Here is a 27185-nt window from a genome sequence, read left to right on the forward strand (position 1 = left end):
TTCTGCCCTTTCCCCAGCTCCTGCAAGGCCCACCAAAGGGCTCTCTCTCCCCTGCCTGCTGCCTGCATCCTCCCTCTCCCACCACCACCCACCCTCCCCTTGCCCAGGCATCCGAGGACCACTATTTGCCCTCCCACAGCTGCCGGGAACCCACCCACGGGGTCCTCCCAACATGGCACATGGAGGGAGGGAGACATGACTTGAATGCAGGAAACCTTTATTGTGCCCAGAGGAGCAGGAGAGACTGTCAGAGAGACGGTGGGCAGGACCCAGAGAGGCCGGTCGCCACGTGTTGGGGGAAGCAGAGGGATCTTCTCCAGGGCATCGCCTCTCGCTCCAGATGCCCCCTTGGCGCGGCATGCCAGATCCCGAGGACTTGGCCCATCAGCCTCGCAGGGCCTTTCGGGTCCACCTCCTGCCCCATCCGACAGCTGGGACGAGAGGGGAGGGGAGGGGAGGAGAGCAGAGGGCAGGAGAAGAGGGCAGGGAAGGGCTGAGGGTGGGTGGCACTGCCGGCTGCCCAGGCGTTGGCTGGGGCTGGCGATGCTCAGCTCTCCTCAGTGCCCCGTGCCCGCCAGCTCAGCCCTGCTTGGGTGGTGGTGTTGGCGTTTGGGCTGGGGGCAGCGCCTGGGGCTGAGCTGGGTCTAGCAGGGCCCACAGGTGTCCCACAGCTTCTTGCTGTAGCGGGGCAAGGCACAAGGGCTGCAGGCGGGAGAAGCGTAGGGTCTGCCAAAGGTGCAGAGGCCCCCCGAGCCCAGGGTGGCGCCGGCGCCGTAGAGGCCTCCCAGCCCCAGGTTGCCCCCAAAGGCGGGTGCTCCGGAGGAGCCCACCACGGCTTGCTGGGGGAAGGAGCTGAGGATGGGGCCGGGGAAGGTGACGACGACGGGGGGCGGCTGGATGAAGGCCGTCGAGTCGGGGCACTGCCGGGCGCACAGCTCGTTGCAGCTCTCAGCGATGGGCTGGGGGACGGCGACGCCGGTTTTCGGTGGGCACAGGTCGTAGCAAGACATCTTTGCGCAGGATCGGACGGTGCTCTGCAAGAAGGCAGAGATTGCAAGAGAGCAGCAGAGGCGAGCGCCCGAGGCGGAGGGGCCGGGGCCGGAGCAGGGGGCCGGGAGGAGAAACGCTCACAGACTTACCCTGTTCCCAGAGGCAAAGGTGGCCAGAGCAGTGCTTGGGGGAGCCTGGCAGAGGCAGAGCTTTTATAGCAGCCCCGCCATTGCTCAGCACCACCTGGGCCAGTCTGCAGAGGCGGCACTCCCTCCTGCCAATGATGATGGGGCTGTCCAGCTCCTGCCCCTCCCTGAGTCAGCATCCCCTCGCCAGGCCAGCACCTGCCACTTCCGAGGCTTTCCTCCCCTTTCTGGTTCGAGGGCTAAATGATAGCAGGCATCTCCCTGCTGGGGTCTGCGCACAGCAGGAGAGGGCTGTGCTTCTGCAGCTCCCCGCTGCCTGCCTCGTGCTCTGCCCGGGGAAGACATGTCTGCCCCGTGCCCGCAGCCAGGCTCTGCTGGGAGGAGAGACACCGCGAGCGCCGGCGGGGCCGAGCCAGCCGGGGGCTGCTGCGGTCATGCCACCAGGCAGAGTTCCCATCTCCCCAGCACCCCAAGGGCAGCCCCGGCCCAGCACCGTCCCCCAGCAATGGGGCTCCCGGGACACTTGCGAGGGGCTGGGGGAGGGCTGGCACGAGCCTGTGCCGTGCGGGCCCAGGTGGGGTCTGTGCTCCTTGCACCATGCACCTCAGGGAAGAGCACGAGGGGGTTTTCTCCCCCAGAATTGCAGAGGTCGATGGCTAACGCCTTCAGGTGGATGGAGACCGGCTCCTTTGGGCTGCTGAGTGATGCATCGTGCTGAGCAGGCAGTGCCCGAGAGGAGTGCCTTTGATTTGGCATTTCGTAACCTCGCGCCTCTGCGGATAATAGCCACACGGCGCACGTCACGCGGTCACTGGCATGCGGGAGGCCTTTGCAAGGCCGCCTTCCTGGCCAGCACCAGGACCCTGGTCTTCCCTGTGGCTCTGCAAAGAAAGCAAGGGGCCGCCCCGAGCCCGAGCCCTTGGGCAAGTGCTATGGCACGCAGGGCGCTCGCAGTCAGCCTTTGTCACGCTGCATGCCCTCTTACACACCGAGATAATGAAAAGACAGCTGGGCTCATTCGGCCCGTGAGGTGGCAGCTGGCAAGCATCCAAGCGGGGTAATTGCAGGGGCTGATAGAGCAGGTTGGGGCTGGAGAGGAAACAGCATCAGCAAAACAGCCCCATGCCACGCAGGGAGGAGGCAGGGGCTCGGCCGCTGCGGGCCACGTGCCCCCAGCGCGGCCAGCTCCTCCCCGCACTCGCCAGCCCGGCATAAAAGCGCTGCCCTCGGCAAGCGCTGGCATCCGCCGCTCCTGCCTCGCTCTGCTCAGGAACAGGGTAGGTGGGTGCCTGCAGCTCTCGGCCTCCTCTGGCAGGGGCTGGCGTGGGGACTCCGTGGCCAGGAGAGCACTGCTGGCCATGGGCGTGCTGGCAGCAGGCTTGGAGGGCCAGGGCGGGCTGAGTGGCGGAGGGAGGAGGAAGGAGCCCCGTGGCCCAGACGCGCAGAGCCAGGCCTCGCACAGGCTCTCGGGGAGGGCTTGCGTGCCCTCTGTGTGCAGAGAGGGCAAGGCAAGGGGTGCGGAGAGCAGGGCGCTGAGGGGGGCTGGCTGGGCAAAGAGCAAGCGGCAGGCAGTGCGGGCAAGGTGGCGGCTCCGGCCCCTCCAGCTCCAGGGCAGCCCTGGGAACAGGGCACTGCTCGGCCACGGGATCTCCTCCTCGCTCATGACACCTGTCCTTGGCTCCCGCGTGTTTCAGGCTCAGCTCTCTCGCACAAAGATGTCTTGCTACGACCTGTGCCCACCGAAAACCGGCGTCGCCGTCCCCCAGCCCATCGCTGAGAGCTGCAACGAGCTGTGCGCCCGGCAGTGCCCCGACTCGACGGCCTTCATCCAGCCGCCCCCCGTCGTCGTCACCTTCCCCGGCCCCATCCTCAGCTCCTTCCCCCAGCAAGCCGTGGTGGGCTCCTCCGGAGCACCCGCCTTTGGGGGCAACCTGGGGCTGGGAGGCCTCTACGGCGCCGGCGCCACCCTGGGCTCGGGGGGCCTCTGCACCTTTGGCAGACCCTACGCTTCTCCCGCCTGCAGCCCTTGTGCCTTGCCCCGCTACAGCAAGAAGCTGTGGGACACCTGTGGGCCCTGCTAGACCCAGCCCCAGAGCCCCCAGAGCCCCTGGGCCTCCTCAGCCTCACACCTCCTCTCCTTTCTCCCCTCCGTCCCCTCTCTCCATCTTGCCTCTCCTCCTTGCTCCTGCCCATGCCCAGGTGCATGGTGCAACTCCACCATCGTCCCACAGGGCACTTGCTTGTCTCCACAACAGCCACCGCCTGGGAGAAGCCTGAAGGAACACCTCTCTTGAAGCCCGGGGTGACAACCTGCCTGCCTCTGCCTTGTGTGTCTTTCTGCAGTGGGTGCTTTCCTGCACTGCAATAAAGCAAGCCTGCATCCAACACCTGCCTCTCTGCCTTTCCTTTCAAGGCCTAGCGTGGGCTGCAGGGCTCCCTCGCCCTGCGCGTGTCCCCCTCCAGCCGGGCCAGGGCAGGCTCAGCCCCAGCAGAGCCCGGCTGAGCTGCCTTTTGGGAGACACCCCCCCCCCCCGCCACGGTCCCGCGGCTGAGCTCCAAGGGCCCTGCCTGAACGCAGGTGGCTCCCCTGCCTGCACGACATGCAGCCCTGGGGTGTTTGCAGGCCTCCAGCCTCCCTGCGCGTGAGCACGGCTGCCCCAGGGGATGGGAGCCAGCCAGGAGCAATTCCTGCCGCAGCTCCAGACCTTTGTGCCTCCTTGGCTCAGCTTGAGGCCCTGGGAGAAAAAGGAAACGGGAGGCTTCCCATTCCCTTCCTCTTCCCTAACAACGTCCAGTGCCCTTTCCTCTTCTTTGTACCCTTTTGCTACTTTTTTTCCGCTTCTCCCCCTTCTTCTTCTCCTTCCCCTTCTCCCTCCCTTTCCTCTTTCCCTACCGCTTCTCCCTCCCCTTCCCTTGCCTCTTCTCCTCCTCCTTTCCCTTCCTCTTCCCTTCTTTTTCTACTCCCCCTTCCCCTTCCTCATCCCATTTCCCTTCCCCTTCCACTCCCCTCTCCCCTTCCCTCTCCTCCTTCACCTTCCCTTTCCCCTTCCACTTCCCCATCCCCAGCACAGACCAACACACGCCGTGCTCCTCGGTTCTCTGCCGCAGACGCCAAATCACAGAAAACACAGCCTGACTGTTGTGGCAGGAGCCTTTGCAGGGCATCTTGTCATGCTGCCCCCTCAAGCAGGGTCACCCCGAGCCGGCTGCCCAGCGCCGTGGCCACACGGCTTTTGCACGTCTCCAAGGACGCAGGCTCCACAACCTCCCGGGCCAACTTGTGCCAGGGCTCGTTCACCCTCACAGTGGAAAAAGGGCTTTGGGATGTTGAGGCGGAGCCTCCCGTCTTTCAGCTGGTGCCCATTGTCTCTTGTCCTGGCACTGGACACCTCTGAAAAGAGCCTGGCTCCATCTTCTTGATGCCTTCCCTTCAGCCATGGGTGCACACTGACGAGACACTCCCCCCACCCCACCCCGAGCCTCCTCAGCGCCAAGAGGAACAGTCCCATCTCTCTGAGGCTCTCCCCAGAGGACACGTGCTCCCTGTCCCTTCGGCAGCTGTGTGCGGCACTTTGCTGGACTCTCTCCAGTAGCCCCACATCTCTCCCGTGCTGGGGAGCCCAGCACTGGACACAGCAGCCCAGGGGTGGCCTCGCCAGCGCCGAGTGGAGGCCAAGGATCCCCTCCCTCCACCTCCTCCGCATGCAGCCCAGGACACCGCCGGCTGCCTTTGCCCCAACGCACGTTGCCGGCTCATGCTCAGCTTGGCGTCCACCAGCACCCCCAGGGCCTTTCCTGACAAGCTGCTCTCCAGCAATCGACGGCCATTTCCCGGGCACGGGGTTTAACGCTGGCTCTCCTCCAGCCTCCTCTGTGCAGACGCCCGGAGATGCTGCCCTGCTTCTGCGGAGCAGCGGGACCTGGCGGAGCTGCTGCCGCTCCCGGGCTGAGAAGACCGGGCAAGGGAGCACTGCCAGCGCCTGTCCTGCCTTCTGCCCTTTCCCCAGCTCCTGCAAGGCCCACCAAAGGGCTCTCTCTCCCCTGCCTGCTGCCTGCATCCTCCCTCTCCCACCACCACCCACCCTCCCCTTGCCCAGGCATCCGAGGACCACTATTTGCCCTCCCACAGCTGCCGGGAACCCACCCACGGGGTCCTCCCAACATGGCACATGGAGGGAGGGAGACATGACTTGAATGCAGGAAACCTTTATTGTGCCCAGAGGAGCAGGAGAGACTGTCAGAGAGACGGTGGGCAGGACCCAGAGAGGCCGGTCGCCACGTGTTGGGGGAAGCAGAGGGATCTTCTCCAGGGCATCGCCTCTCGCTCCAGATGCCCCCTTGGCGCGGCATGCCAGATCCCGAGGACTTGGCCCATCAGCCTCGCAGGGCCTTTCGGGTCCACCTCCTGCCCCATCCGACAGCTGGGACGAGAGGGGAGGGGAGGGGAGGAGAGCAGAGGGCAGGAGAAGAGGGCAGGGAAGGGCTGAGGGTGGGTGGCACTGCCGGCTGCCCAGGCGTTGGCTGGGGCTGGCGATGCTCAGCTCTCCTCAGTGCCCCGTGCCCGCCAGCTCAGCCCTGCTTGGGTGGTGGTGTTGGCGTTTGGGCTGGGGGCAGCGCCTGGGGCTGAGCTGGGTCTAGCAGGGCCCACAGGTGTCCCACAGCTTCTTGCTGTAGCGGGGCAAGGCACAAGGGCTGCAGGCGGGAGAAGCGTAGGGTCTGCCAAAGGTGCAGAGGCCCCCCGAGCCCAGGGTGGCGCCGGCGCCGTAGAGGCCTCCCAGCCCCAGGTTGCCCCCAAAGGCGGGTGCTCCGGAGGAGCCCACCACGGCTTGCTGGGGGAAGGAGCTGAGGATGGGGCCGGGGAAGGTGACGACGACGGGGGGCGGCTGGATGAAGGCCGTCGAGTCGGGGCACTGCCGGGCGCACAGCTCGTTGCAGCTCTCAGCGATGGGCTGGGGGACGGCGACGCCGGTTTTCGGTGGGCACAGGTCGTAGCAAGACATCTTTGCGCAGGATCGGACGGTGCTCTGCAAGAAGGCAGAGATTGCAAGAGAGCAGCAGAGGCGAGCGCCCGAGGCGGAGGGGCCGGGGCCGGAGCAGGGGGCCGGGAGGAGAAACGCTCACAGACTTACCCTGTTCCCAGAGGCAAAGGTGGCCAGAGCAGTGCTTGGGGGAGCCTGGCAGAGGCAGAGCTTTTATAGCAGCCCCGCCATTGCTCAGCACCACCTGGGCCAGTCTGCAGAGGCGGCACTCCCTCCTGCCAATGATGATGGGGCTGTCCAGCTCCTGCCCCTCCCTGAGTCAGCATCCCCTCGCCAGGCCAGCACCTGCCACTTCCGAGGCTTTCCTCCCCTTTCTGGTTCGAGGGCTAAATGATAGCAGGCATCTCCCTGCTGGGGTCTGCGCACAGCAGGAGAGGGCTGTGCTTCTGCAGCTCCCCGCTGCCTGCCTCGTGCTCTGCCCGGGGAAGACATGTCTGCCCCGTGCCCGCAGCCAGGCTCTGCTGGGAGGAGAGACACCGCGAGCGCCGGCGGGGCCGAGCCAGCCGGGGGCTGCTGCGGTCATGCCACCAGGCAGAGTTCCCATCTCCCCAGCACCCCAAGGGCAGCCCCGGCCCAGCACCGTCCCCCAGCAATGGGGCTCCCGGGACACTTGCGAGGGGCTGGGGGAGGGCTGGCACGAGCCTGTGCCGTGCGGGCCCAGGTGGGGTCTGTGCTCCTTGCACCATGCACCTCAGGGAAGAGCACGAGGGGGTTTTCTCCCCCAGAATTGCAGAGGTCGATGGCTAACGCCTTCAGGTGGATGGAGACCGGCTCCTTTGGGCTGCTGAGTGATGCATCGTGCTGAGCAGGCAGTGCCCGAGAGGAGTGCCTTTGATTTGGCATTTCGTAACCTCGCGCCTCTGCGGATAATAGCCACACGGCGCACGTCACGCGGTCACTGGCATGCGGGAGGCCTTTGCAAGGCCGCCTTCCTGGCCAGCACCAGGACCCTGGTCTTCCCTGTGGCTCTGCAAAGAAAGCAAGGGGCCGCCCCGAGCCCGAGCCCTTGGGCAAGTGCTATGGCACGCAGGGCGCTCGCAGTCAGCCTTTGTCACGCTGCATGCCCTCTTACACACCGAGATAATGAAAAGACAGCTGGGCTCATTCGGCCCGTGAGGTGGCAGCTGGCAAGCATCCAAGCGGGGTAATTGCAGGGGCTGATAGAGCAGGTTGGGGCTGGAGAGGAAACAGCATCAGCAAAACAGCCCCATGCCACGCAGGGAGGAGGCAGGGGCTCGGCCGCTGCGGGCCACGTGCCCCCAGCGCGGCCAGCTCCTCCCCGCACTCGCCAGCCCGGCATAAAAGCGCTGCCCTCGGCAAGCGCTGGCATCCGCCGCTCCTGCCTCGCTCTGCTCAGGAACAGGGTAGGTGGGTGCCTGCAGCTCTCGGCCTCCTCTGGCAGGGGCTGGCGTGGGGACTCCGTGGCCAGGAGAGCACTGCTGGCCATGGGCGTGCTGGCAGCAGGCTTGGAGGGCCAGGGCGGGCTGAGTGGCGGAGGGAGGAGGAAGGAGCCCCGTGGCCCAGACGCGCAGAGCCAGGCCTCGCACAGGCTCTCGGGGAGGGCTTGCGTGCCCTCTGTGTGCAGAGAGGGCAAGGCAAGGGGTGCGGAGAGCAGGGCGCTGAGGGGGGCTGGCTGGGCAAAGAGCAAGCGGCAGGCAGTGCGGGCAAGGTGGCGGCTCCGGCCCCTCCAGCTCCAGGGCAGCCCTGGGAACAGGGCACTGCTCGGCCACGGGATCTCCTCCTCGCTCATGACACCTGTCCTTGGCTCCCGCGTGTTTCAGGCTCAGCTCTCTCGCACAAAGATGTCTTGCTACGACCTGTGCCCACCGAAAACCGGCGTCGCCGTCCCCCAGCCCATCGCTGAGAGCTGCAACGAGCTGTGCGCCCGGCAGTGCCCCGACTCGACGGCCTTCATCCAGCCGCCCCCCGTCGTCGTCACCTTCCCCGGCCCCATCCTCAGCTCCTTCCCCCAGCAAGCCGTGGTGGGCTCCTCCGGAGCACCCGCCTTTGGGGGCAACCTGGGGCTGGGAGGCCTCTACGGCGCCGGCGCCACCCTGGGCTCGGGGGGCCTCTGCACCTTTGGCAGACCCTACGCTTCTCCCGCCTGCAGCCCTTGTGCCTTGCCCCGCTACAGCAAGAAGCTGTGGGACACCTGTGGGCCCTGCTAGACCCAGCCCCAGAGCCCCCAGAGCCCCTGGGCCTCCTCAGCCTCACACCTCCTCTCCTTTCTCCCCTCCGTCCCCTCTCTCCATCTTGCCTCTCCTCCTTGCTCCTGCCCATGCCCAGGTGCATGGTGCAACTCCACCATCGTCCCACAGGGCACTTGCTTGTCTCCACAACAGCCACCGCCTGGGAGAAGCCTGAAGGAACACCTCTCTTGAAGCCCGGGGTGACAACCTGCCTGCCTCTGCCTTGTGTGTCTTTCTGCAGTGGGTGCTTTCCTGCACTGCAATAAAGCAAGCCTGCATCCAACACCTGCCTCTCTGCCTTTCCTTTCAAGGCCTAGCGTGGGCTGCAGGGCTCCCTCGCCCTGCGCGTGTCCCCCTCCAGCCGGGCCAGGGCAGGCTCAGCCCCAGCAGAGCCCGGCTGAGCTGCCTTTTGGGAGACACCCCCCCCCCCCGCCACGGTCCCGCGGCTGAGCTCCAAGGGCCCTGCCTGAACGCAGGTGGCTCCCCTGCCTGCACGACATGCAGCCCTGGGGTGTTTGCAGGCCTCCAGCCTCCCTGCGCGTGAGCACGGCTGCCCCAGGGGATGGGAGCCAGCCAGGAGCAATTCCTGCCGCAGCTCCAGACCTTTGTGCCTCCTTGGCTCAGCTTGAGGCCCTGGGAGAAAAAGGAAACGGGAGGCTTCCCATTCCCTTCCTCTTCCCTAACAACGTCCAGTGCCCTTTCCTCTTCTTTGTACCCTTTTGCTACTTTTTTTCCGCTTCTCCCCCTTCTTCTTCTCCTTCCCCTTCTCCCTCCCTTTCCTCTTTCCCTACCGCTTCTCCCTCCCCTTCCCTTGCCTCTTCTCCTCCTCCTTTCCCTTCCTCTTCCCTTCTTTTTCTACTCCCCCTTCCCCTTCCTCATCCCATTTCCCTTCCCCTTCCACTCCCCTCTCCCCTTCCCTCTCCTCCTTCACCTTCCCTTTCCCCTTCCACTTCCCCATCCCCAGCACAGACCAACACACGCCGTGCTCCTCGGTTCTCTGCCGCAGACGCCAAATCACAGAAAACACAGCCTGACTGTTGTGGCAGGAGCCTTTGCAGGGCATCTTGTCATGCTGCCCCCTCAAGCAGGGTCACCCCGAGCCGGCTGCCCAGCGCCGTGGCCACACGGCTTTTGCACGTCTCCAAGGACGCAGGCTCCACAACCTCCCGGGCCAACTTGTGCCAGGGCTCGTTCACCCTCACAGTGGAAAAAGGGCTTTGGGATGTTGAGGCGGAGCCTCCCGTCTTTCAGCTGGTGCCCATTGTCTCTTGTCCTGGCACTGGACACCTCTGAAAAGAGCCTGGCTCCATCTTCTTGATGCCTTCCCTTCAGCCATGGGTGCACACTGACGAGACACTCCCCCCACCCCACCCCGAGCCTCCTCAGCGCCAAGAGGAACAGTCCCATCTCTCTGAGGCTCTCCCCAGAGGACACGTGCTCCCTGTCCCTTCGGCAGCTGTGTGCGGCACTTTGCTGGACTCTCTCCAGTAGCCCCACATCTCTCCCGTGCTGGGGAGCCCAGCACTGGACACAGCAGCCCAGGGGTGGCCTCGCCAGCGCCGAGTGGAGGCCAAGGATCCCCTCCCTCCACCTCCTCCGCATGCAGCCCAGGACACCGCCGGCTGCCTTTGCCCCAACGCACGTTGCCGGCTCATGCTCAGCTTGGCGTCCACCAGCACCCCCAGGGCCTTTCCTGACAAGCTGCTCTCCAGCAATCGACGGCCATTTCCCGGGCACGGGGTTTAACGCTGGCTCTCCTCCAGCCTCCTCTGTGCAGACGCCCGGAGATGCTGCCCTGCTTCTGCGGAGCAGCGGGACCTGGCGGAGCTGCTGCCGCTCCCGGGCTGAGAAGACCGGGCAAGGGAGCACTGCCAGCGCCTGTCCTGCCTTCTGCCCTTTCCCCAGCTCCTGCAAGGCCCACCAAAGGGCTCTCTCTCCCCTGCCTGCTGCCTGCATCCTCCCTCTCCCACCACCACCCACCCTCCCCTTGCCCAGGCATCCGAGGACCACTATTTGCCCTCCCACAGCTGCCGGGAACCCACCCACGGGGTCCTCCCAACATGGCACATGGAGGGAGGGAGACATGACTTGAATGCAGGAAACCTTTATTGTGCCCAGAGGAGCAGGAGAGACTGTCAGAGAGACGGTGGGCAGGACCCAGAGAGGCCGGTCGCCACGTGTTGGGGGAAGCAGAGGGATCTTCTCCAGGGCATCGCCTCTCGCTCCAGATGCCCCCTTGGCGCGGCATGCCAGATCCCGAGGACTTGGCCCATCAGCCTCGCAGGGCCTTTCGGGTCCACCTCCTGCCCCATCCGACAGCTGGGACGAGAGGGGAGGGGAGGGGAGGAGAGCAGAGGGCAGGAGAAGAGGGCAGGGAAGGGCTGAGGGTGGGTGGCACTGCCGGCTGCCCAGGCGTTGGCTGGGGCTGGCGATGCTCAGCTCTCCTCAGTGCCCCGTGCCCGCCAGCTCAGCCCTGCTTGGGTGGTGGTGTTGGCGTTTGGGCTGGGGGCAGCGCCTGGGGCTGAGCTGGGTCTAGCAGGGCCCACAGGTGTCCCACAGCTTCTTGCTGTAGCGGGGCAAGGCACAAGGGCTGCAGGCGGGAGAAGCGTAGGGTCTGCCAAAGGTGCAGAGGCCCCCCGAGCCCAGGGTGGCGCCGGCGCCGTAGAGGCCTCCCAGCCCCAGGTTGCCCCCAAAGGCGGGTGCTCCGGAGGAGCCCACCACGGCTTGCTGGGGGAAGGAGCTGAGGATGGGGCCGGGGAAGGTGACGACGACGGGGGGCGGCTGGATGAAGGCCGTCGAGTCGGGGCACTGCCGGGCGCACAGCTCGTTGCAGCTCTCAGCGATGGGCTGGGGGACGGCGACGCCGGTTTTCGGTGGGCACAGGTCGTAGCAAGACATCTTTGCGCAGGATCGGACGGTGCTCTGCAAGAAGGCAGAGATTGCAAGAGAGCAGCAGAGGCGAGCGCCCGAGGCGGAGGGGCCGGGGCCGGAGCAGGGGGCCGGGAGGAGAAACGCTCACAGACTTACCCTGTTCCCAGAGGCAAAGGTGGCCAGAGCAGTGCTTGGGGGAGCCTGGCAGAGGCAGAGCTTTTATAGCAGCCCCGCCATTGCTCAGCACCACCTGGGCCAGTCTGCAGAGGCGGCACTCCCTCCTGCCAATGATGATGGGGCTGTCCAGCTCCTGCCCCTCCCTGAGTCAGCATCCCCTCGCCAGGCCAGCACCTGCCACTTCCGAGGCTTTCCTCCCCTTTCTGGTTCGAGGGCTAAATGATAGCAGGCATCTCCCTGCTGGGGTCTGCGCACAGCAGGAGAGGGCTGTGCTTCTGCAGCTCCCCGCTGCCTGCCTCGTGCTCTGCCCGGGGAAGACATGTCTGCCCCGTGCCCGCAGCCAGGCTCTGCTGGGAGGAGAGACACCGCGAGCGCCGGCGGGGCCGAGCCAGCCGGGGGCTGCTGCGGTCATGCCACCAGGCAGAGTTCCCATCTCCCCAGCACCCCAAGGGCAGCCCCGGCCCAGCACCGTCCCCCAGCAATGGGGCTCCCGGGACACTTGCGAGGGGCTGGGGGAGGGCTGGCACGAGCCTGTGCCGTGCGGGCCCAGGTGGGGTCTGTGCTCCTTGCACCATGCACCTCAGGGAAGAGCACGAGGGGGTTTTCTCCCCCAGAATTGCAGAGGTCGATGGCTAACGCCTTCAGGTGGATGGAGACCGGCTCCTTTGGGCTGCTGAGTGATGCATCGTGCTGAGCAGGCAGTGCCCGAGAGGAGTGCCTTTGATTTGGCATTTCGTAACCTCGCGCCTCTGCGGATAATAGCCACACGGCGCACGTCACGCGGTCACTGGCATGCGGGAGGCCTTTGCAAGGCCGCCTTCCTGGCCAGCACCAGGACCCTGGTCTTCCCTGTGGCTCTGCAAAGAAAGCAAGGGGCCGCCCCGAGCCCGAGCCCTTGGGCAAGTGCTATGGCACGCAGGGCGCTCGCAGTCAGCCTTTGTCACGCTGCATGCCCTCTTACACACCGAGATAATGAAAAGACAGCTGGGCTCATTCGGCCCGTGAGGTGGCAGCTGGCAAGCATCCAAGCGGGGTAATTGCAGGGGCTGATAGAGCAGGTTGGGGCTGGAGAGGAAACAGCATCAGCAAAACAGCCCCATGCCACGCAGGGAGGAGGCAGGGGCTCGGCCGCTGCGGGCCACGTGCCCCCAGCGCGGCCAGCTCCTCCCCGCACTCGCCAGCCCGGCATAAAAGCGCTGCCCTCGGCAAGCGCTGGCATCCGCCGCTCCTGCCTCGCTCTGCTCAGGAACAGGGTAGGTGGGTGCCTGCAGCTCTCGGCCTCCTCTGGCAGGGGCTGGCGTGGGGACTCCGTGGCCAGGAGAGCACTGCTGGCCATGGGCGTGCTGGCAGCAGGCTTGGAGGGCCAGGGCGGGCTGAGTGGCGGAGGGAGGAGGAAGGAGCCCCGTGGCCCAGACGCGCAGAGCCAGGCCTCGCACAGGCTCTCGGGGAGGGCTTGCGTGCCCTCTGTGTGCAGAGAGGGCAAGGCAAGGGGTGCGGAGAGCAGGGCGCTGAGGGGGGCTGGCTGGGCAAAGAGCAAGCGGCAGGCAGTGCGGGCAAGGTGGCGGCTCCGGCCCCTCCAGCTCCAGGGCAGCCCTGGGAACAGGGCACTGCTCGGCCACGGGATCTCCTCCTCGCTCATGACACCTGTCCTTGGCTCCCGCGTGTTTCAGGCTCAGCTCTCTCGCACAAAGATGTCTTGCTACGACCTGTGCCCACCGAAAACCGGCGTCGCCGTCCCCCAGCCCATCGCTGAGAGCTGCAACGAGCTGTGCGCCCGGCAGTGCCCCGACTCGACGGCCTTCATCCAGCCGCCCCCCGTCGTCGTCACCTTCCCCGGCCCCATCCTCAGCTCCTTCCCCCAGCAAGCCGTGGTGGGCTCCTCCGGAGCACCCGCCTTTGGGGGCAACCTGGGGCTGGGAGGCCTCTACGGCGCCGGCGCCACCCTGGGCTCGGGGGGCCTCTGCACCTTTGGCAGACCCTACGCTTCTCCCGCCTGCAGCCCTTGTGCCTTGCCCCGCTACAGCAAGAAGCTGTGGGACACCTGTGGGCCCTGCTAGACCCAGCCCCAGAGCCCCCAGAGCCCCTGGGCCTCCTCAGCCTCACACCTCCTCTCCTTTCTCCCCTCCGTCCCCTCTCTCCATCTTGCCTCTCCTCCTTGCTCCTGCCCATGCCCAGGTGCATGGTGCAACTCCACCATCGTCCCACAGGGCACTTGCTTGTCTCCACAACAGCCACCGCCTGGGAGAAGCCTGAAGGAACACCTCTCTTGAAGCCCGGGGTGACAACCTGCCTGCCTCTGCCTTGTGTGTCTTTCTGCAGTGGGTGCTTTCCTGCACTGCAATAAAGCAAGCCTGCATCCAACACCTGCCTCTCTGCCTTTCCTTTCAAGGCCTAGCGTGGGCTGCAGGGCTCCCTCGCCCTGCGCGTGTCCCCCTCCAGCCGGGCCAGGGCAGGCTCAGCCCCAGCAGAGCCCGGCTGAGCTGCCTTTTGGGAGACACCCCCCCCCCCCGCCACGGTCCCGCGGCTGAGCTCCAAGGGCCCTGCCTGAACGCAGGTGGCTCCCCTGCCTGCACGACATGCAGCCCTGGGGTGTTTGCAGGCCTCCAGCCTCCCTGCGCGTGAGCACGGCTGCCCCAGGGGATGGGAGCCAGCCAGGAGCAATTCCTGCCGCAGCTCCAGACCTTTGTGCCTCCTTGGCTCAGCTTGAGGCCCTGGGAGAAAAAGGAAACGGGAGGCTTCCCATTCCCTTCCTCTTCCCTAACAACGTCCAGTGCCCTTTCCTCTTCTTTGTACCCTTTTGCTACTTTTTTTCCGCTTCTCCCCCTTCTTCTTCTCCTTCCCCTTCTCCCTCCCTTTCCTCTTTCCCTACCGCTTCTCCCTCCCCTTCCCTTGCCTCTTCTCCTCCTCCTTTCCCTTCCTCTTCCCTTCTTTTTCTACTCCCCCTTCCCCTTCCTCATCCCATTTCCCTTCCCCTTCCACTCCCCTCTCCCCTTCCCTCTCCTCCTTCACCTTCCCTTTCCCCTTCCACTTCCCCATCCCCAGCACAGACCAACACACGCCGTGCTCCTCGGTTCTCTGCCGCAGACGCCAAATCACAGAAAACACAGCCTGACTGTTGTGGCAGGAGCCTTTGCAGGGCATCTTGTCATGCTGCCCCCTCAAGCAGGGTCACCCCGAGCCGGCTGCCCAGCGCCGTGGCCACACGGCTTTTGCACGTCTCCAAGGACGCAGGCTCCACAACCTCCCGGGCCAACTTGTGCCAGGGCTCGTTCACCCTCACAGTGGAAAAAGGGCTTTGGGATGTTGAGGCGGAGCCTCCCGTCTTTCAGCTGGTGCCCATTGTCTCTTGTCCTGGCACTGGACACCTCTGAAAAGAGCCTGGCTCCATCTTCTTGATGCCTTCCCTTCAGCCATGGGTGCACACTGACGAGACACTCCCCCCACCCCACCCCGAGCCTCCTCAGCGCCAAGAGGAACAGTCCCATCTCTCTGAGGCTCTCCCCAGAGGACACGTGCTCCCTGTCCCTTCGGCAGCTGTGTGCGGCACTTTGCTGGACTCTCTCCAGTAGCCCCACATCTCTCCCGTGCTGGGGAGCCCAGCACTGGACACAGCAGCCCAGGGGTGGCCTCGCCAGCGCCGAGTGGAGGCCAAGGATCCCCTCCCTCCACCTCCTCCGCATGCAGCCCAGGACACCGCCGGCTGCCTTTGCCCCAACGCACGTTGCCGGCTCATGCTCAGCTTGGCGTCCACCAGCACCCCCAGGGCCTTTCCTGACAAGCTGCTCTCCAGCAATCGACGGCCATTTCCCGGGCACGGGGTTTAACGCTGGCTCTCCTCCAGCCTCCTCTGTGCAGACGCCCGGAGATGCTGCCCTGCTTCTGCGGAGCAGCGGGACCTGGCGGAGCTGCTGCCGCTCCCGGGCTGAGAAGACCGGGCAAGGGAGCACTGCCAGCGCCTGTCCTGCCTTCTGCCCTTTCCCCAGCTCCTGCAAGGCCCACCAAAGGGCTCTCTCTCCCCTGCCTGCTGCCTGCATCCTCCCTCTCCCACCACCACCCACCCTCCCCTTGCCCAGGCATCCGAGGACCACTATTTGCCCTCCCACAGCTGCCGGGAACCCACCCACGGGGTCCTCCCAACATGGCACATGGAGGGAGGGGGACATGACTTGAATGCAGGAAACCTTTATTGTGCCCAGAGGAGCAGGAGAGACTGTCAGAGAGACGGTGGGCAGGACCCAGAGAGGCCGGTCGCCACGTGTTGGGGGAAGCAGAGGGATCTTCTCCAGGGCATCGCCTCTCGCTCCAGATGCCCCCTTGGCGCGGCATGCCAGATCCCGAGGACTTGGCCCATCAGCCTCGCAGGGCCTTTCGGGTCCACCTCCTGCCCCATCCGACAGCTGGGACGAGAGGGGAGGGGAGGGGAGGAGAGCAGAGGGCAGGAGAAGAGGGCAGGGAAGGGCTGAGGGTGGGTGGCACTGCCGGCTGCCCAGGCGTTGGCTGGGGCTGGCGATGCTCAGCTCTCCTCAGTGCCCCGTGCCCGCCAGCTCAGCCCTGCTTGGGTGGTGGTGTTGGCGTTTGGGCTGGGGGCAGCGCCTGGGGCTGAGCTGGGTCTAGCAGGGCCCACAGGTGTCCCACAGCTTCTTGCTGTAGCGGGGCAAGGCACAAGGGCTGCAGGCGGGAGAAGCGTAGGGTCTGCCAAAGGTGCAGAGGCCCCCCGAGCCCAGGGTGGCGCCGGCGCCGTAGAGGCCTCCCAGCCCCAGGTTGCCCCCAAAGGCGGGTGCTCCGGAGGAGCCCACCACGGCTTGCTGGGGGAAGGAGCTGAGGATGGGGCCGGGGAAGGTGACGACGACGGGGGGCGGCTGGATGAAGGCCGTCGAGTCGGGGCACTGCCGGGCGCACAGCTCGTTGCAGCTCTCAGCGATGGGCTGGGGGACGGCGACGCCGGTTTTCGGTGGGCACAGGTCGTAGCAAGACATCTTTGCGCAGGATCGGACGGTGCTCTGCAAGAAGGCAGAGATTGCAAGAGAGCAGCAGAGGCGAGCGCCCGAGGCGGAGGGGCCGGGGCCGGAGCAGGGGGCCGGGAGGAGAAACGCTCACAGACTTACCCTGTTCCCAGAGGCAAAGGTGGCCAGAGCAGTGCTTGGGGGAGCCTGGCAGAGGCAGAGCTTTTATAGCAGCCCCGCCATTGCTCAGCACCACCTGGGCCAGTCTGCAGAGGCGGCACTCCCTCCTGCCAATGATGATGGGGCTGTCCAGCTCCTGCCCCTCCCTGAGTCAGCATCCCCTCGCCAGGCCAGCACCTGCCACTTCCGAGGCTTTCCTCCCCTTTCTGGTTCGAGGGCTAAATGATAGCAGGCATCTCCCTGCTGGGGTCTGCGCACAGCAGGAGAGGGCTGTGCTTCTGCAGCTCCCCGCTGCCTGCCTCGTGCTCTGCCCGGGGAAGACATGTCTGCCCCGTGCCCGCAGCCAGGCTCTGCTGGGAGGAGAGACACCGCGAGCGCCGGCGGGGCCGAGCCAGCCGGGGGCTGCTGCGGTCATGCCACCAGGCAGAGTTCCCATCTCCCCAGCACCCCAAGGGCAGCCCCGGCCCAGCACCGTCCCCCAGCAATGGGGCTCCCGGGACACTTGCGAGGGGCTGGGGGAGGGCTGGCACGAGCCTGTGCCGTGCGGGCCCAGGTGGGGTCTGTGCTCCTTGCACCATGCACCTCAGGGAAGAGCACGAGGGGGTTTTCTCCCCCAGAATTGCAGAGGTCGATGGCTAACGCCTTCAGGTGGATGGAGACCGGCTCCTTTGGGCTGCTGAGTGATGCATCGTGCTGAGCAGGCAGTGCCCGAGAGGAGTGCCTTTGATTTGGCATTTCGTAACCTCGCGCCTCTGCGGATAATAGCCACACGGCGCACGTCACGCGGTCACTGGCATGCGGGAGGCCTTTGCAAGGCCGCCTTCCTGGCCAGCACCAGGACCCTGGTCTTCCCTGTGGCTCTGCAAAGAAAGCAAGGGGCCGCCCCGAGCCCGAGCCCTTGGGCAAGTGCTATGGCACGCAGGGCGCTCGCAGTCAGCCTTTGTCACGCTGCATGCCCTCTTACACACCGAGATAATGAAAAGACAGCTGGGCTCATTCGGCCCGTGAGGTGGCAGCTGGCAAGCATCCAAGCGGGGTAATTGCAGGGGCTGATAGAGCAGGTTGGGGCTGGAGAGGAAACAGCATCAGCAAAACAGCCCCATGCCACGCAGGGAGGAGGCAGGGGCTCGGCCGCTGCGGGCCACGTGCCCCCAGCGCGGCCAGCTCCTCCCCGCACTCGCCAGCCCGGCATAAAAGCGCTGCCCTCGGCAAGCGCTGGCATCCGCCGCTCCTGCCTCGCTCTGCTCAGGAACAGGGTAGGTGGGTGCCTGCAGCTCTCGGCCTCCTCTGGCAGGGGCTGGCGTGGGGACTCCGTGGCCAGGAGAGCACTGCTGGCCATGGGCGTGCTGGCAGCAGGCTTGGAGGGCCAGGGCGGGCTGAGTGGCGGAGGGAGGAGGAAGGAGCCCCGTGGCCCAGACGCGCAGAGCCAGGCCTCGCACAGGCTCTCGGGGAGGGCTTGCGTGCCCTCTGTGTGCAGAGAGGGCAAGGCAAGGGGTGCGGAGAGCAGGGCGCTGAGGGGGGCTGGCTGGGCAAAGAGCAAGCGGCAGGCAGTGCGGGCAAGGTGGCGGCTCCGGCCCCTCCAGCTCCAGGGCAGCCCTGGGAACAGGGCACTGCTCGGCCACGGGATCTCCTCCTCGCTCATGACACCTGTCCTTGGCTCCCGCGTGTTTCAGGCTCAGCTCTCTCGCACAAAGATGTCTTGCTACGACCTGTGCCCACCGAAAACCGGCGTCGCCGTCCCCCAGCCCATCGCTGAGAGCTGCAACGAGCTGTGCGCCCGGCAGTGCCCCGACTCGACGGCCTTCATCCAGCCGCCCCCCGTCGTCGTCACCTTCCCCGGCCCCATCCTCAGCTCCTTCCCCCAGCAAGCCGTGGTGGGCTCCTCCGGAGCACCCGCCTTTGGGGGCAACCTGGGGCTGGGAGGCCTCTACGGCGCCGGCGCCACCCTGGGCTCGGGGGGCCTCTGCACCTTTGGCAGACCCTACGCTTCTCCCGCCTGCAGCCCTTGTGCCTTGCCCCGCTACAGCAAGAAGCTGTGGGACACCTGTGGGCCCTGCTAGACCCAGCCCCAGAGCCCCCAGAGCCCCTGGGCCTCCTCAGCCTCACACCTCCTCTCCTTTCTCCCCTCCGTCCCCTCTCTCCATCTTGCCTCTCCTCCTTGCTCCTGCCCATGCCCAGGTGCATGGTGCAACTCCACCATCGTCCCACAGGGCACTTGCTTGTCTCCACAACAGCCACCGCCTGGGAGAAGCCTGAAGGAACACCTCTCTTGAAGCCCGGGGTGACAACCTGCCTGCCTCTGCCTTGTGTGTCTTTCTGCAGTGGGTGCTTTCCTGCACTGCAATAAAGCAAGCCTGCATCCAACACCTGCCTCTCTGCCTTTCCTTTCAAGGCCTAGCGTGGGCTGCAGGGCTCCCTCGCCCTGCGCGTGTCCCCCTCCAGCCGGGCCAGGGCAGGCTCAGCCCCAGCAGAGCCCGGCTGAGCTGCCTTTTGGGAGACACCCCCCCCCCCCGCCACGGTCCCGCGGCTGAGCTCCAAGGGCCCTGCCTGAACGCAGGTGGCTCCCCTGCCTGCACGACATGCAGCCCTGGGGTGTTTGCAGGCCTCCAGCCTCCCTGCGCGTGAGCACGGCTGCCCCAGGGGATGGGAGCCAGCCAGGAGCAATTCCTGCCGCAGCTCCAGACCTTTGTGCCTCCTTGGCTCAGCTTGAGGCCCTGGGAGAAAAAGGAAACGGGAGGCTTCCCATTCCCTTCCTCTTCCCTAACAACGTCCAGTGCCCTTTCCTCTTCTTTGTACCCTTTTGCTACTTTTTTTCCGCTTCTCCCCCTTCTTCTTCTCCTTCCCCTTCTCCCTCCCTTTCCTCTTTCCCTACCGCTTCTCCCTCCCCTTCCCTTGCCTCTTCTCCTCCTCCTTTCCCTTCCTCTTCCCTTCTTTTTCTACTCCCCCTTCCCCTTCCTCATCCCATTTCCCTTCCCCTTCCACTCCCCTCTCCCCTTCCCTCTCCTCCTTCACCTTCCCTTTCCCCTTCCACTTCCCCATCCCCAGCACAGACCAACACACGCCGTGCTCCTCGGTTCTCTGCCGCAGACGCCAAATCACAGAAAACACAGCCTGACTGTTGTGGCAGGAGCCTTTGCAGGGCATCTTGTCATGCTGCCCCCTCAAGCAGGGTCACCCCGAGCCGGCTGCCCAGCGCCGTGGCCACACGGCTTTTGCACGTCTCCAAGGACGCAGGCTCCACAACCTCCCGGGCCAACTTGTGCCAGGGCTCGTTCACCCTCACAGTGGAAAAAGGGCTTTGGGATGTTGAGGCGGAGCCTCCCGTCTTTCAGCTGGTGCCCATTGTCTCTTGTCCTGGCACTGGACACCTCTGAAAAGAGCCTGGCTCCATCTTCTTGATGCCTTCCCTTCAGCCATGGGTGCACACTGACGAGACACTCCCCCCACCCCACCCCGAGCCTCCTCAGCGCCAAGAGGAACAGTCCCATCTCTCTGAGGCTCTCCCCAGAGGACACGTGCTCCCTGTCCCTTCGGCAGCTGTGTGCGGCACTTTGCTGGACTCTCTCCAGTAGCCCCACATCTCTCCCGTGCTGGGGAGCCCAGCACTGGACACAGCAGCCCAGGGGTGGCCTCGCCAGCGCCGAGTGGAGGCCAAGGATCCCCTCCCTCCACCTCCTCCGCATGCAGCCCAGGACACCGCCGGCTGCCTTTGCCCCAACGCACGTTGCCGGCTCATGCTCAGCTTGGCGTCCACCAGCACCCCCAGGGCCTTTCCTGACAAGCTGCTCTCCAGCAATCGACGGCCATTTCCCGGGCACGGGGTTTAACGCTGGCTCTCCTCCAGCCTCCTCTGTGCAGACGCCCGGAGATGCTGCCCTGCTTCTGCGGAGCAGCGGGACCTGGCGGAGCTGCTGCCGCTCCCGGGCTGAGAAGACCGGGCAAGGGAGCACTGCCAGCGCCTGTCCTGCCTTCTGCCCTTTCCCCAGCTCCTGCAAGGCCCACCAAAGGGCTCTCTCTCCCCTGCCTGCTGCCTGCATCCTCCCTCTCCCACCACCACCCACCCTCCCCTTGCCCAGGCATCCAAGGACCACTATTTGCCCTCCCACAGCTGCCGGGAACCCACCCACGGGGTCCTCCCAACATGGCACATGGAGGGAGGGGGACATGACTTGAATGCAGGAAACCTTTATTGTGCCCAGAGGAGCAGGAGAGACTGTCAGAGAGACGGTGGGCAGGACCCAGAGAGGCCGGTCGCCACGTGTTGGGGGAAGCAGAGGGATCTTCTCCAGGGCATCGCCTCTCGCTCCAGATGCCCCCTTGGCGCGGCATGCCAGATCCCGAGGACTTGGCCCATCAGCCTCGCAGGGCCTTTCGGGTCCACCTCCTGCCCCATCCGACAGCTGGGACGAGAGGGGAGGGGAGGGGAGGAGAGCAGAGGGCAGGAGAAGAGGGCAGGGAAGGGCTGAGGGTGGGTGGCACTGCCGGCTGCCCAGGCGTTGGCTGGGGCTGGCGATGCTCAGCTCTCCTCAGTGCCCCGTGCCCGCCAGCTCAGCCCTGCTTGGGTGGTGGTGTTGGCGTTTGGGCTGGGGGCAGCGCCTGGGGCTGAGCTGGGTCTAGCAGGGCCCACAGGTGTCCCACAGCTTCTTGCTGTAGCGGGGCAAGGCACAAGGGCTGCAGGCGGGAGAAGCGTAGGGTCTGCCAAAGGTGCAGAGGCCCCCCGAGCCCAGGGTGGCGCCGGCGCCGTAGAGGCCTCCCAGCCCCAGGTTGCCCCCAAAGGCGGGTGCTCCGGAGGAGCCCACCACGGCTTGCTGGGGGAAGGAGCTGAGGATGGGGCCGGGGAAGGTGACGACGACGGGGGGCGGCTGGATGAAGGCCGTCGAGTCGGGGCACTGCCGGGCGCACAGCTCGTTGCAGCTCTCAGCGATGGGCTGGGGGACGGCGACGCCGGTTTTCGGTGGGCACAGGTCGTAGCAAGACATCTTTGCGCAGGATCGGACGGTGCTCTGCAAGAAGGCAGAGATTGCAAGAGAGCAGCAGAGGCGAGCGCCCGAGGCGGAGGGGCCGGGGCCGGAGCAGGGGGCCGGGAGGAGAAACGCTCACAGACTTACCCTGTTCCCAGAGGCAAAGGTGGCCAGAGCAGTGCTTGGGGGAGCCTGGCAGAGGCAGAGCTTTTATAGCAGCCCCGCCATTGCTCAGCACCACCTGGGCCAGTCTGCAGAGGCGGCACTCCCTCCTGCCAATGATGATGGGGCTGTCCAGCTCCTGCCCCTCCCTGAGTCAGCATCCCCTCGCCAGGCCAGCACCTGCCACTTCCGAGGCTTTCCTCCCCTTTCTGGTTCGAGGGCTAAATGATAGCAGGCATCTCCCTGCTGGGGTCTGCGCACAGCAGGAGAGGGCTGTGCTTCTGCAGCTCCCCGCTGCCTGCCTCGTGCTCTGCCCGGGGAAGACATGTCTGCCCCGTGCCCGCAGCCAGGCTCTGCTGGGAGGAGAGACACCGCGAGCGCCGGCGGGGCCGAGCCAGCCGGGGGCTGCTGCGGTCATGCCACCAGGCAGAGTTCCCATCTCCCCAGCACCCCAAGGGCAGCCCCGGCCCAGCACCGTCCCCCAGCAATGGGGCTCCCGGGACACTTGCGAGGGGCTGGGGGAGGGCTGGCACGAGCCTGTGCCGTGCGGGCCCAGGTGGGGTCTGTGCTCCTTGCACCATGCACCTCAGGGAAGAGCACGAGGGGGTTTTCTCCCCCAGAATTGCAGAGGTCGATGGCTAACGCCTTCAGGTGGATGGAGACCGGCTCCTTTGGGCTGCTGAGTGATGCATCGTGCTGAGCAGGCAGTGCCCGAGAGGAGTGCCTTTGATTTGGCATTTCGTAACCTCGCGCCTCTGCGGATAATAGCCACACGGCGCACGTCACGCGGTCACTGGCATGCGGGAGGCCTTTGCAAGGCCGCCTTCCTGGCCAGCACCAGGACCCTGGTCTTCCCTGTGGCTCTGCAAAGAAAGCAAGGGGCCGCCCCGAGCCCGAGCCCTTGGGCAAGTGCTATGGCACGCAGGGCGCTCGCAGTCAGCCTTTGTCACGCTGCATGCCCTCTTACACACCGAGATAATGAAAAGACAGCTGGGCTCATTCGGCCCGTGAGGTGGCAGCTGGCAAGCATCCAAGCGGGGTAATTGCAGGGGCTGATAGAGCAGGTTGGGGCTGGAGAGGAAACAGCATCAGCAAAACAGCCCCATGCCACGCAGGGAGGAGGCAGGGGCTCGGCCGCTGCGGGCCACGTGCCCCCAGCGCGGCCAGCTCCTCCCCGCACTCGCCAGCCCGGCATAAAAGCGCTGCCCTCGGCAAGCGCTGGCATCCGCCGCTCCTGCCTCGCTCTGCTCAGGAACAGGGTAGGTGGGTGCCTGCAGCTCTCGGCCTCCTCTGGCAGGGGCTGGCGTGGGGACTCCGTGGCCAGGAGAGCACTGCTGGCCATGGGCGTGCTGGCAGCAGGCTTGGAGGGCCAGGGCGGGCTGAGTGGCGGAGGGAGGAGGAAGGAGCCCCGTGGCCCAGACGCGCAGAGCCAGGCCTCGCACAGGCTCTCGGGGAGGGCTTGCGTGCCCTCTGTGTGCAGAGAGGGCAAGGCAAGGGGTGCGGAGAGCAGGGCGCTGAGGGGGGCTGGCTGGGCAAAGAGCAAGCGGCAGGCAGTGCGGGCAAGGTGGCGGCTCCGGCCCCTCCAGCTCCAGGGCAGCCCTGGGAACAGGGCACTGCTCGGCCACGGGATCTCCTCCTCGCTCATGACACCTGTCCTTGGCTCCCGCGTGTTTCAGGCTCAGCTCTCTCGCACAAAGATGTCTTGCTACGACCTGTGCCCACCGAAAACCGGCGTCGCCGTCCCCCAGCCCATCGCTGAGAGCTGCAACGAGCTGTGCGCCCGGCAGTGCCCCGACTCGACGGCCTTCATCCAGCCGCCCCCCGTCGTCGTCACCTTCCCCGGCCCCATCCTCAGCTCCTTCCCCCAGCAAGCCGTGGTGGGCTCCTCCGGAGCACCCGCCTTTGGGGGCAACCTGGGGCTGGGAGGCCTCTACGGCGCCGGCGCCACCCTGGGCTCGGGGGGCCTCTGCACCTTTGGCAGACCCTACGCTTCTCCCGCCTGCAGCCCTTGTGCCTTGCCCCGCTACAGCAAGAAGCTGTGGGACACCTGTGGGCCCTGCTAGACCCAGCCCCAGAGCCCCCAGAGCCCCTGGGCCTCCTCAGCCTCACACCTCCTCTCCTTTCTCCCCTCCGTCCCCTCTCTCCATCTTGCCTCTCCTCCTTGCTCCTGCCCATGCCCAGGTGCATGGTGCAACTCCACCATCGTCCCACAGGGCACTTGCTTGTCTCCACAACAGCCACCGCCTGGGAGAAGCCTGAAGGAACACCTCTCTTGAAGCCCGGGGTGACAACCTGCCTGCCTCTGCCTTGTGTGTCTTTCTGCAGTGGGTGCTTTCCTGCACTGCAATAAAGCAAGCCTGCATCCAACACCTGCCTCTCTGCCTTTCCTTTCAAGGCCTAGCGTGGGCTGCAGGGCTCCCTCGCCCTGCGCGTGTCCCCCTCCAGCCGGGCCAGGGCAGGCTCAGCCCCAGCAGAGCCCGGCTGAGCTGCCTTTTGGGAGACACCCCCCCCCCCCGCCACGGTCCCGCGGCTGAGCTCCAAGGGCCCTGCCTGAACGCAGGTGGCTCCCCTGCCTGCACGACATGCAGCCCTGGGGTGTTTGCAGGCCTCCAGCCTCCCTGCGCGTGAGCACGGCTGCCCCAGGGGATGGGAGCCAGCCAGGAGCAATTCCTGCCGCAGCTCCAGACCTTTGTGCCTCCTTGGCTCAGCTTGAGGCCCTGGGAGAAAAAGGAAACGGGAGGCTTCCCATTCCCTTCCTCTTCCCTAACAACGTCCAGTGCCCTTTCCTCTTCTTTGTACCCTTTTGCTACTTTTTTTCCGCTTCTCCCCCTTCTTCTTCTCCTTCCCCTTCTCCCTCCCTTTCCTCTTTCCCTACCGCTTCTCCCTCCCCTTCCCTTGCCTCTTCTCCTCCTCCTTTCCCTTCCTCTTCCCTTCTTTTTCTACTCCCCCTTCCCCTTCCTCATCCCATTTCCCTTCCCCTTCCACTCCCCTCTCCCCTTCCCTCTCCTCCTTCACCTTCCCTTTCCCCTTCCACTTCCCCATCCCCAGCACAGACCAACACACGCCGTGCTCCTCGGTTCTCTGCCGCAGACGCCAAATCACAGAAAACACAGCCTGACTGTTGTGGCAGGAGCCTTTGCAGGGCATCTTGTCATGCTGCCCCCTCAAGCAGGGTCACCCCGAGCCGGCTGCCCAGCGCCGTGGCCACACGGCTTTTGCACGTCTCCAAGGACGCAGGCTCCACAACCTCCCGGGCCAACTTGTGCCAGGGCTCGTTCACCCTCACAGTGGAAAAAGGGCTTTGGGATGTTGAGGCGGAGCCTCCCGTCTTTCAGCTGGTGCCCATTGTCTCTTGTCCTGGCACTGGACACCTCTGAAAAGAGCCTGGCTCCATCTTCTTGATGCCTTCCCTTCAGCCATGGGTGCACACTGACGAGACACTCCCCCCACCCCACCCCGAGCCTCCTCAGCGCCAAGAGGAACAGTCCCATCTCTCTGAGGCTCTCCCCAGAGGACACGTGCTCCCTGTCCCTTCGGCAGCTGTGTGCGGCACTTTGCTGGACTCTCTCCAGTAGCCCCACATCTCTCCCGTGCTGGGGAGCCCAGCACTGGACACAGCAGCCCAGGGGTGGCCTCGCCAGCGCCGAGTGGAGGCCAAGGATCCCCTCCCTCCACCTCCTCCGCATGCAGCCCAGGACACCGCCGGCTGCCTTTGCCCCAACGCACGTTGCCGGCTCATGCTCAGCTTGGCGTCCACCAGCACCCCCAGGGCCTTTCCTGACAAGCTGCTCTCCAGCAATCGACGGCCATTTCCCGGGCACGGGGTTTAACGCTGGCTCTCCTCCAGCCTCCTCTGTGCAGACGCCCGGAGATGCTGCCCTGCTTCTGCGGAGCAGCGGGACCTGGCGGAGCTGCTGCCGCTCCCGGGCTGAGAAGACCGGGCAAGGGAGCACTGCCAGCGCCTGTCCTGCCTTCTGCCCTTTCCCCAGCTCCTGCAAGGCCCACCAAAGGGCTCTCTCTCCCCTGCCTGCTGCCTGCATCCTCCCTCTCCCACCACCACCCACCCTCCCCTTGCCCAGGCATCCGAGGACCACTATTTGCCCTCCCACAGCTGCCGGGAACCCACCCACGGGGTCCTCCCAACATGGCACATGGAGGGAGGGGGACATGACTTGAATGCAGGAAACCTTTATTGTGCCCAGAGGAGCAGGAGAGACTGTCAGAGAGACGGTGGGCAGGACCCAGAGAGGCCGGTCGCCACGTGTTGGGGGAAGCAGAGGGATCTTCTCCAGGGCATCGCCTCTCGCTCCAGATGCCCCCTTGGCGCGGCATGCCAGATCCCGAGGACTTGGCCCATCAGCCTCGCAGGGCCTTTCGGGTCCACCTCCTGCCCCATCCGACAGCTGGGACGAGAGGGGAGGGGAGGGGAGGAGAGCAGAGGGCAGGAGAAGAGGGCAGGGAAGGGCTGAGGGTGGGTGGCACTGCCGGCTGCCCAGGCGTTGGCTGGGGCTGGCGATGCTCAGCTCTCCTCAGTGCCCCGTGCCCGCCAGCTCAGCCCTGCTTGGGTGGTGGTGTTGGCGTTTGGGCTGGGGGCAGCGCCTGGGGCTGAGCTGGGTCTAGCAGGGCCCACAGGTGTCCCACAGCTTCTTGCTGTAGCGGGGCAAGGCACAAGGGCTGCAGGCGGGAGAAGCGTAGGGTCTGCCAAAGGTGCAGAGGCCCCCCGAGCCCAGGGTGGCGCCGGCGCCGTAGAGGCCTCCCAGCCCCAGGTTGCCCCCAAAGGCGGGTGCTCCGGAGGAGCCCACCACGGCTTGCTGGGGGAAGGAGCTGAGGATGGGGCCGGGGAAGGTGACGACGACGGGGGGCGGCTGGATGAAGGCCGTCGAGTCGGGGCACTGCCGGGCGCACAGCTCGTTGCAGCTCTCAGCGATGGGCTGGGGGACGGCGACGCCGGTTTTCGGTGGGCACAGGTCGTAGCAAGACATCTTTGCGCAGGATCGGACGGTGCTCTGCAAGAAGGCAGAGATTGCAAGAGAGCAGCAGAGGCGAGCGCCCGAGGCGGAGGGGCCGGGGCCGGAGCAGGGGGCCGGGAGGAGAAACGCTCACAGACTTACCCTGTTCCCAGAGGCAAAGGTGGCCAGAGCAGTGCTTGGGGGAGCCTGGCAGAGGCAGAGCTTTTATAGCAGCCCCGCCATTGCTCAGCACCACCTGGGCCAGTCTGCAGAGGCGGCACTCCCTCCTGCCAATGATGATGGGGCTGTCCAGCTCCTGCCCCTCCCTGAGTCAGCATCCCCTCGCCAGGCCAGCACCTGCCACTTCCGAGGCTTTCCTCCCCTTTCTGGTTCGAGGGCTAAATGATAGCAGGCATCTCCCTGCTGGGGTCTGCGCACAGCAGGAGAGGGCTGTGCTTCTGCAGCTCCCCGCTGCCTGCCTCGTGCTCTGCCCGGGGAAGACATGTCTGCCCCGTGCCCGCAGCCAGGCTCTGCTGGGAGGAGAGACACCGCGAGCGCCGGCGGGGCCGAGCCAGCCG

At 65.9% G+C, this 27185-nt stretch overlaps 11 protein-coding genes across 11 annotated transcripts; 5 read left to right on the forward strand and 6 right to left on the reverse strand.

Annotated features, from left to right (window-relative positions):
• Positions 1–200: 200 nt before the first annotated feature.
• LOC142028482 (feather keratin 3-like) lies at positions 201–1251 on the reverse strand. Its single transcript, XM_075022314.1, has 2 exons — positions 1140–1251; positions 201–1034 (listed from the first exon to the last, which is right to left on the reverse strand). Exon 2 carries the CDS (start codon positions 1008–1010, stop codon positions 645–647), a length of 366 nt encoding a protein of 121 aa, XP_074878415.1. The 5' UTR covers positions 1011–1034; positions 1140–1251; the 3' UTR covers positions 201–644.
• Positions 1252–2679: 1428 nt separating this feature from the next.
• On the forward strand, positions 2680–3521 carry LOC142028481 (feather keratin 3-like). The gene has a single exon (XM_075022312.1). The coding sequence runs from the start codon at positions 2798–2800 to the stop codon at positions 3215–3217; it is 420 nt and encodes a 139-aa protein (XP_074878413.1). The 5' UTR covers positions 2680–2797; the 3' UTR covers positions 3218–3521.
• Positions 3522–5326: 1805 nt separating this feature from the next.
• LOC142028486 (feather keratin 3-like) lies at positions 5327–6377 on the reverse strand. Its single transcript, XM_075022318.1, has 2 exons — positions 6266–6377; positions 5327–6160 (listed from the first exon to the last, which is right to left on the reverse strand). Exon 2 carries the CDS (start codon positions 6134–6136, stop codon positions 5771–5773), a length of 366 nt encoding a protein of 121 aa, XP_074878419.1. The 5' UTR covers positions 6137–6160; positions 6266–6377; the 3' UTR covers positions 5327–5770.
• Positions 6378–7603: 1226 nt separating this feature from the next.
• Positions 7604–8647, forward strand: LOC142028476 (uncharacterized). Its single transcript, XM_075022308.1, has one exon. It carries the CDS (start codon positions 7621–7623, stop codon positions 8341–8343), a length of 723 nt encoding a protein of 240 aa, XP_074878409.1. The 5' UTR covers positions 7604–7620; the 3' UTR covers positions 8344–8647.
• A 1805-nt stretch (positions 8648–10452) lies between these two features.
• Positions 10453–11503, reverse strand: LOC142028485 (feather keratin 3-like). Its single transcript, XM_075022317.1, has 2 exons — positions 11392–11503; positions 10453–11286 (listed from the first exon to the last, which is right to left on the reverse strand). Exon 2 carries the CDS (start codon positions 11260–11262, stop codon positions 10897–10899), a length of 366 nt encoding a protein of 121 aa, XP_074878418.1. The 5' UTR covers positions 11263–11286; positions 11392–11503; the 3' UTR covers positions 10453–10896.
• A 1226-nt stretch (positions 11504–12729) lies between these two features.
• Positions 12730–13773, forward strand: LOC142028479 (uncharacterized). The gene has a single exon (XM_075022310.1). It carries the CDS (start codon positions 12747–12749, stop codon positions 13467–13469), a length of 723 nt encoding a protein of 240 aa, XP_074878411.1. The 5' UTR covers positions 12730–12746; the 3' UTR covers positions 13470–13773.
• A 1805-nt stretch (positions 13774–15578) lies between these two features.
• LOC142028484 (feather keratin 3-like) lies at positions 15579–16629 on the reverse strand. The gene is made up of 2 exons (XM_075022316.1): positions 16518–16629; positions 15579–16412 (listed from the first exon to the last, which is right to left on the reverse strand). The coding sequence occupies exon 2, from the start codon at positions 16386–16388 to the stop codon at positions 16023–16025; it is 366 nt and encodes a 121-aa protein (XP_074878417.1). The 5' UTR covers positions 16389–16412; positions 16518–16629; the 3' UTR covers positions 15579–16022.
• Positions 16630–17855: 1226 nt separating this feature from the next.
• Positions 17856–18899, forward strand: LOC142028477 (uncharacterized). Its single transcript, XM_075022309.1, has one exon. It carries the CDS (start codon positions 17873–17875, stop codon positions 18593–18595), a length of 723 nt encoding a protein of 240 aa, XP_074878410.1. The 5' UTR covers positions 17856–17872; the 3' UTR covers positions 18596–18899.
• A 1805-nt stretch (positions 18900–20704) lies between these two features.
• On the reverse strand, positions 20705–21755 carry LOC142028483 (feather keratin 3-like). Its single transcript, XM_075022315.1, has 2 exons — positions 21644–21755; positions 20705–21538 (listed from the first exon to the last, which is right to left on the reverse strand). The coding sequence occupies exon 2, from the start codon at positions 21512–21514 to the stop codon at positions 21149–21151; it is 366 nt and encodes a 121-aa protein (XP_074878416.1). The 5' UTR covers positions 21515–21538; positions 21644–21755; the 3' UTR covers positions 20705–21148.
• A 1428-nt stretch (positions 21756–23183) lies between these two features.
• Positions 23184–24025, forward strand: LOC142028480 (feather keratin 3-like). The gene has a single exon (XM_075022311.1). It carries the CDS (start codon positions 23302–23304, stop codon positions 23719–23721), a length of 420 nt encoding a protein of 139 aa, XP_074878412.1. The 5' UTR covers positions 23184–23301; the 3' UTR covers positions 23722–24025.
• Positions 24026–25830: 1805 nt separating this feature from the next.
• Positions 25831–26881, reverse strand: LOC142028487 (feather keratin 3-like). Its single transcript, XM_075022319.1, has 2 exons — positions 26770–26881; positions 25831–26664 (listed from the first exon to the last, which is right to left on the reverse strand). Exon 2 carries the CDS (start codon positions 26638–26640, stop codon positions 26275–26277), a length of 366 nt encoding a protein of 121 aa, XP_074878420.1. The 5' UTR covers positions 26641–26664; positions 26770–26881; the 3' UTR covers positions 25831–26274.
• Positions 26882–27185: the final 304 nt, after the last annotated feature.

Source organism: Buteo buteo, unplaced genomic scaffold (genome assembly GCF_964188355.1).
Source record: "Buteo buteo unplaced genomic scaffold, bButBut1.hap1.1 HAP1_SCAFFOLD_449, whole genome shotgun sequence".
Taxonomy (NCBI): Eukaryota; Metazoa; Chordata; class Aves; order Accipitriformes; family Accipitridae; genus Buteo; species Buteo buteo.

What these genes read in the sequence shown, in the direction of transcription:
- LOC142028482 (XM_075022314.1), bottom strand. Translation starts at nt 1,010, where the DNA reads ATGTCTTGCTACGACCTGTGCCCACCGAAAACCGGCGTCGCCGTCCCC.
- LOC142028481 (XM_075022312.1), top strand. Translation starts at nt 2,798, where the DNA reads ATGACACCTGTCCTTGGCTCCCGCGTGTTTCAGGCTCAGCTCTCTCGC.
- LOC142028486 (XM_075022318.1), bottom strand. Translation starts at nt 6,136, where the DNA reads ATGTCTTGCTACGACCTGTGCCCACCGAAAACCGGCGTCGCCGTCCCC.
- LOC142028476 (XM_075022308.1), top strand. Translation starts at nt 7,621, where the DNA reads ATGGGCGTGCTGGCAGCAGGCTTGGAGGGCCAGGGCGGGCTGAGTGGC.
- LOC142028485 (XM_075022317.1), bottom strand. Translation starts at nt 11,262, where the DNA reads ATGTCTTGCTACGACCTGTGCCCACCGAAAACCGGCGTCGCCGTCCCC.
- LOC142028479 (XM_075022310.1), top strand. Translation starts at nt 12,747, where the DNA reads ATGGGCGTGCTGGCAGCAGGCTTGGAGGGCCAGGGCGGGCTGAGTGGC.
- LOC142028484 (XM_075022316.1), bottom strand. Translation starts at nt 16,388, where the DNA reads ATGTCTTGCTACGACCTGTGCCCACCGAAAACCGGCGTCGCCGTCCCC.
- LOC142028477 (XM_075022309.1), top strand. Translation starts at nt 17,873, where the DNA reads ATGGGCGTGCTGGCAGCAGGCTTGGAGGGCCAGGGCGGGCTGAGTGGC.
- LOC142028483 (XM_075022315.1), bottom strand. Translation starts at nt 21,514, where the DNA reads ATGTCTTGCTACGACCTGTGCCCACCGAAAACCGGCGTCGCCGTCCCC.
- LOC142028480 (XM_075022311.1), top strand. Translation starts at nt 23,302, where the DNA reads ATGACACCTGTCCTTGGCTCCCGCGTGTTTCAGGCTCAGCTCTCTCGC.
- LOC142028487 (XM_075022319.1), bottom strand. Translation starts at nt 26,640, where the DNA reads ATGTCTTGCTACGACCTGTGCCCACCGAAAACCGGCGTCGCCGTCCCC.